This window comes from Pollicipes pollicipes, unplaced genomic scaffold (genome assembly GCF_011947565.3).
Source record: "Pollicipes pollicipes isolate AB1234 unplaced genomic scaffold, Ppol_2.1 Scaffold_3087;HRSCAF=3621_pilon_pilon_pilon, whole genome shotgun sequence".
Taxonomy (NCBI): Eukaryota; Metazoa; Arthropoda; class Thecostraca; order Pollicipedomorpha; family Pollicipedidae; genus Pollicipes; species Pollicipes pollicipes.
Window position 1 is genome coordinate 35,795,757 of NW_023596225.1, and position 6,895 is coordinate 35,802,651.

Here is a 6,895-nt window from a genome sequence, read left to right on the forward strand (position 1 = left end):
GGGGCTCAACTCCCCGCCCGGACGGGCGTGGTTGTCTCAGACCCCGGCCGGGCGCAGAACCCGTGCCATGGCCCAAATACGTTTCAAATCTTAACCCGCGCTAGGCCGGGAAGGGGCAGTTAACTTCCCCTTCCGTTTTTGTATAGCACAACTGATAACAAACGGTCGAAGCAGCACCAAGTTTTTTTGTACACGTTTAGATATCAATTTTACATCCTTTCGTAATGTCTGAAGTTTTGATCTGTCATGGTCAGCGACCAAGGTCAAAAGAACACCTCAATCAAGGAACAACGAAAGGGCGAAGAAAAGCAGCCTCTAAAAAGCTTTCATCACGCATAGGCTTTTGGGGGTTAGTTGCTAAATATGAAACTTGCTGTAGTAGTAGGACGTGACAGCGCTTACAGTTAACGTATTACAAATTGTAAACCAGCGAGGTTCGTGACCTGATGGCAAACTAAGTTTTGCTTTTTTGTCAATGATTCAACTTTTAACGAGTGATGATCCAGGAGGAATGCGTACAGGAACTAGTTCTTCCATTTTTTGGGAGTAGGAAAGTCTGTGCCCATCCCGCACCAAAATTTTGAAAAGCGACCCAGCCCGCGGGACAATTTTGTTAGAAAACTGCTGCACAGGACCTCAGGCGTTGTTTTATTTCTGGTGAATAATTCCAATTTTACCATAATTTAGGTCGCGCAAATAAGAACTGTTACAAATGTAAAGGACTGTTTATCGTCTTAGTTTAGTTTTTCAAGACTGACACTGAGAAGTCTTGAATTTCCTGACTGCCCTGTGATTTCACGTTGATCTCGTTCAAATGTGCCGAGGAAATAAGATCATAAAGAAAAACACTACCTGCAAGCATCACCAATCAAGCCATAACGCCCCTTATGTGATGGTCAGAATCGTTGCGCCTCCACTACCCTATTCTGATTCGTCATAAAGGTATGTTTGTTGCATGAATGAGCTTCGCCAGCGTCGGTGGCGTTTGGTAGCAGATGAAAATCAGCGGGAGTTTCATCCGTGCGAACTCACCGGGTTCTCGCCCCAGGAAACTTGTGTGAGCACTACCGGGGTGAAGGAAATAATCACCCAAACTGCTCTTTATCACCGACGACTGAAATTGTAGGGGCAGTCTGATCGCTCAGACCGCTCTCTTCCACCGAAGACTGAAGCTGTGATCACCCAGATCCCTTCTTATCGTCAACGACTGAGACCGTGGTCACTCAAACCCGGATTACATCGAGACAGAGCTACTGCGATACAACATGGGGCATCCGAGGAAAGAACCGCTGCGACACAGTAAGGGGCGAAAAGGGGACGAGGCAGGTGCTGCGACACAGCGTGGGGTCAACGACCCCAACACTGCGGCACAGCATGCGTCGATACAAGCAGTATGACGCAATATGAAATGAGCAGGGCTGGAAACCCCGCAACACGGAATGAACCGTGTGCTGCCACGTTGAATGAGATCAGCGGTTTTTCGTCAGCACGAGTTCTATTAGAAAACGAACGTTCCGAAAGGGCAGTGACCATCGGCGCCACCGAGCCCAGCGACGAGGCAAGCAGAAGTCCAGCGTCGAGGTCAGACGGCCTACTCGAGATGAAAAGCGCAGTTCTCTCGTCATTTTCTGCGATGGCCTGCCTCGAAAGACGCTCTCCAAAGGCCGCGGCGCTGATCGGCGGTGTTGTCAGGTCATCTCGGGTCAACGGTTGAGCTGTTCATCGCACCACGCCGCCGCTGCCGACGCCACGCGACTTGACGGCGGGTTGGCGCGACCCGCGGCGAAGGTGGGTGATGCACGCGGCCGATGGACACGGCGACGGTTCCGGTAACCACGCGGAGGAAGTCCAATGACCTCGCGGCGGCGGTGCGGTGATCTCGTGGGGGCGGTCCGGTGACCCCACAGAGGCGCTCCAGTGACCCCGCGGCTGCGGCTGCGGTTCGATGGCCTCGTGGAGACGGCCCGTTGATCCCAAAGGGGTTGGTCTGGTGACCTCACGCAGGCGGTCCGGTGATCCCGAAGGGGGTGGTCTGGTGACGTCACGGAGGCGGTCCGGTGACCTCACGGAGGCTGTCCGGTGACCCCACAGAGGCGGTTCAGTGACCCCACGGCGACGGGGGCGGTCGGTTGACCTCACAGAGACGGTCCGCTGCCCTTGCGGCGGCACTATCGCCGCCGCCCGCCAAGCCTGGCCACGCAGTCCGGCCAATCTAATTTGCGGTCACCAGTAGGCGACCGGCCGGCCGCTTTACGAGGACGTTCCGGGCAATTTCGGTTCGGCGCGGCGCTCGGCGCGGCGGCGGCGAATCTGGCGCCCGTTGGCCACGCGGCCCGCTCTAATCCACCCGTTCATTTGGTCGCCGCATTGGTGTCTAATTAGGCCATTTATTACTGTGGTCGTGTTTGGGTCGGCCGTTCCGCCAGTGAATGGGGCGGGCGTTTAGCACAGTCCGACCACCTGATCCCCGGCTGACTGACGGACGTTGGTCCCCACTGACAGGGATCACCGGCCAGAGCCAGGCGCCGCATGCCGACCAGGAGGCCTGGAAATAACCGAGTTCTCGTAATGGCACGCAGCCTCAGCATATCGAGGTCCCCAAAATAACCGGCCATCTTCGGGTCGATGCATTTTCTGGAATCAATCTCTCTAGAATGACGAGATTCCGTGATGGACTCCTAGCTTCAGAATTATCATTATGTATTTATTTATCCCGATGAATCCACGAACACACTTACAGCTTAGTTCGAACTACTAGTATCTAAAAAACACGCAGTAACCATGTATTACGCATCATAAAGCATTTGCAGGTGCTGGCACCTCCCTCCCACCCGGCCCCTATCCCATCCAGTGGGCCCTGGTCGTTGCAGAGCGCGTTGAAGTCATAGTCAGCCCGCAGTGCCGTTGCCGACAACCGAGCGCGCATGCGCAAACATGTCACAGCGGTGCCTAACCTTCCAGACAGCTAGAATTCCGCTGGCGCGAATTCGGTTGAACCCGGGCCAGTTCCTAGTGGGACGCATAACGCCAAGAAAATCGATGACCTCATTACACCGTCACTGAAACCAATCTGATCCAGCTCCGGCTGCACTGCGCTGAATTAAAACTACTAATTGGGACGGTAACCGATTTTCGGGCGTTTGATTAGTGTGGAGAGCTGACGATGCAGTCGGTCGATTTTAGAGAGATGACCTTACAGCTTAAGCGCTGCCAGCCATACACAGTGGATCTTGCTTCATTAAAAAAAGAACGTAATTGGTTTCAGAGAAGTCACAGCTAAATTGTCAGTGCACACCATTTTGTACAGTTACAGGCAGTGTGAGCCATAATTGTAAATGTTTCTTGGTGGGACTTCCAAGATCAGGTGGACTTCCAAGCCCACTTGTTCAACGTTTTTTTCAACAGGACCGCCGTACTTTTGTTGGAATGCGTCCGTCTGAAGTTACAATTGTTCAGAACCATAGTTCTTGGGTGCATGTTTTTCAGCTGCGTAACTTACATTATTTGTTCCCAGTTGGTCGATGGCTAAGTCTATATCAGGCTGAAATTGGATATTTATCAGGATCTGCAGTGTTTGCCATGCTTCGGGGTGCCTATGTAGAGCTTTGGTTCTATCCTAGGCGTGCGCGGAAGCATGCTGACAAGATATTACAATGTCAGCTGAGTAAAATGGTTCACTGGGGACTGTTGGGTGTCAACGGAATTCGCTGGAAGCATTGTCCACGATTCAGCAACGTGCTTTAGCTTACAAGTGAGCCTCGATTTATAAATGTCTGCGCTATTGCTGGATGCATAACAACTTTATCCACGTGCCAACATTTTATTGCAGTAGCACGCTAACACAGAGGGGGGGGGGGTGATACAGTGCAGCTCCCAGCCTCTGTCTAGATTTCAGATGGAGTGTATGAGTGCGTGGGGAGAGGGTTGATCTTAAAAGTTCCTCCTAATTGTGTGGCAGCTGTCCCTGCCTCCCCCCCCCCCATTTTATCACACACGCTTGGGTAGCATCCAATGACCTGAAGTTTTAAATGTGTTAAACATTTCTTTTATTTCTAGTGCCAGGGAAAGGGGCACAGGACAACGACCCGGGGGATAGGTGCCCGGACTGGCCCTTACATTACTTTTAATCTTAGGTAACCCTAGACTGAACGGCTTCTAATTCCGTGTAGCTTAGATGGGATTTGCCGTGAATCGATTTGAAAACGCCGTGCACAATGAAGAACCGTATGCAAGTCTACCAGCGCCAAGGCGCCGCGCAAACAGCTGGTCACGAAGGCGCATCGCAAGAGCGTGTCGGCGACCGGCGGCGCCAAGAAGCCTTGGTGCCAGAGTCCGAGCAAGGCGGCTCTTCGCGAGATCCTTCGCTACCAGAAGGGCACGGAGCTGCTCATTCGCAAGCTGCCGTTCCAGCGCCTGGTGCGCGGGATTGCGCAGGACTTCAAGACGGACCTGCGCTGCCAGAACAGCGCTGTCATGATTCTGCAGGAGGCCAGCAAGACGTACCTGATCGGGATGCCTGAGGACACGAACCTGTGCGTCATCCATGCCAAACGGGTGGCCATCATGCCCAAGGACATCCAGTTTGCGCGTCTCATTCGTGGCGAGCGTGCTCAAGCGTTGAGAGCGAAAACATCAACTGCACATAGGCTATGTGCATCCCTGAATGTAGTTGACATGATATACTCATGGACCTTCTTGCTTGTCCCTTACTTCCGTAAAATTCATGATTTATTTAGTGCTCAACCCTCCCTCCAACCAACCCCCAAACTCTACACTCATTGGCAACAGTAAACGTTTCAAGACTTTCTGCGACAAAACTGCCTATTGCTTCCCGCCGTCTCTCAACCGCCTGGCGCGCCGGATAAGCCCCGCTCATCCAGGTGCTTACTAAGCCGTGACCATGCCGCGACTTATGACCTCATTGCTTCAGGTTTGCCCTCATGTGGTGAAGTGCCTTTTCCAGTTATGTATAACTGCGCTGTTCACATAAAGGCATAAAACAGTAGCATGCCAAGCAGACGGGGGGGGGGGGGGGGAGGAGCGAAGGCCACCCCAAGTTAAGGCAGCTAGATTCATACACACCTCCACTTTGTCGAATTTTACATGAGTACATTGGCACTTCATAATATGGGAATAAATCACGCCGCGAATGAATTATCATTTCCCCACGTTTAAGATAATTTCCGACATATTTCGCGCCGCATCTGCAGCCCAAGTTAATTAAACTTGACACGAATTCCTGGCCATCTGGTTGAGCGCATCACCAATGCTGGAGGACGCACTCCAAGTTACACTATTCCGCACGTCATATTAGAACCCCACTACACTTATTCGATACTGCTCGTGTTATACCCTGATTTGTGTATATTTTTGCAACATTGTCATCCACTGCGACCAACACATCATTCTTGTTTTCATGATTGCTGCAAGCATGCATTGTATATTTGCTCCCTGAGTGCAGGCCCACCGCTAAACTGGGATAAAAAGATTCTAAAACAAATTATCATCCGAAGCGAAGGCATGCTAGTAACGCGATGTCATTACGTGATATGGCATTACATGACAATAGATCTTAGTAAAGAAGCAACAGATAAGTCGCTCATACTAAGCCACCATTATCAACCGATCATAAAGTGCTTCTATTGTGGCCAATATCCGCTTTGCCTTTATTTCAAGCACGACCAACATTAGAAGCAATGAACACCTACATAATCGATTGTTGCTATTGAGCGGGGAGACCAAAGAATCAAAGCGGCTAAAATAGGCTTGTCTACGCACCTGCTTGCCAAAGCTCGCGGTTGAGGCCTACCGGGTCGACCTCAGCTAAAGCGCATGATCGGAAATGAGATACTCACTTCGCCGATCCATCCAGTACCCGTCTGGGTCCAGGTGATCTCAGAAGGCGCCTGTGCCAATATTGACAGATGATCTGGCTCAAATAGTTGGAACAGATTGTCAGCGATCCGCGCCGCCGTAGGCAAGCGGGAGCAAACCGACCGAGAGCGAAGGTTGAACCGCCGAATCAATGCAGAGGAACAACGTATAGATGAGACAGTATTACTAGCTTTGTTTCTCGTTCAATAAACGGGAGATTGGGGAGATGGAAGTGATATTTTGGCCCCATGCCTTTATCGAAACGAATATCAGTAGTCAATTGGCTACTGATATTCGTTTCGATGCACGCATGGAGCCGAAATGTCACCTTTACCTCTCCATGCTCCTGTTAATTTTACTAGGAATACGGCTACTAATACTGTCTTATCTATATGCCTAATGCTTCTCGCGAAGGCACTTAACAACTCACGAAGGAGCAGCATTGCAGACGTACTGCTAGAACCACCCAAGCTTGCATTCAACTGAAATCTGCGAGTCGGCTGTAGTGAACAAAAAGGCCTTAATAATCTCGCAGAACCGCGCACTTCGTACTTCTCAGGAAAGATTCATACTAATGAGAAAAAAAACAACAACTCACATGGCCACCAAATCATGATGCATGACTGCCCATCATCTATTCCCAAACACATCCGCCTTTACAATGCATTATTTCAAAAGCTCACCGCCAGCCGCCGCTAAAGAAGGCGTCCCATCTTTGGGGCATCTTTGGGGCATACAAACAAGACAAATCACAAAACAAACACAAAAGCAAGTATTTCACCGTCAAAAAAGTCACCGCCAAAAACACAAATCAAAACACTTAAGTGAAAGCTTAGGACTAGCTGCGAATAAAAAAGCATTGGGTAGTCGCAACTACAGCAGCATCGTCAAGGTATTATCAGGGTACCAATTTTAGTTATTTTTTGACTAAGTTACGCTGTCGACGCCCTGTAACGGCACCGCGCTTCTTCCCCGCATATACGACCGCCGTCGTTATAACCACCGTGCGCACCTCTGCTGG

The 6,895-nt window shown here is 50.7% G+C and overlaps 1 protein-coding gene across 1 annotated transcript; it reads left to right on the top strand.

Moving 5' to 3' along the window:
* Positions 1 to 3,163: 3,163 nt before the first annotated feature.
* Positions 3,164 to 4,949, top strand: LOC119090076 (histone H3.3-like). Its single transcript, XM_037212871.1, has 3 exons — positions 3,164 to 3,168; positions 4,221 to 4,616; positions 4,931 to 4,949. The coding sequence occupies exons 1-3, from the start codon at positions 3,164 to 3,166 to the stop codon at positions 4,947 to 4,949; spliced, it is 420 nt and encodes a 139-aa protein (XP_037068766.1).
* Positions 4,950 to 6,895: the final 1,946 nt, after the last annotated feature.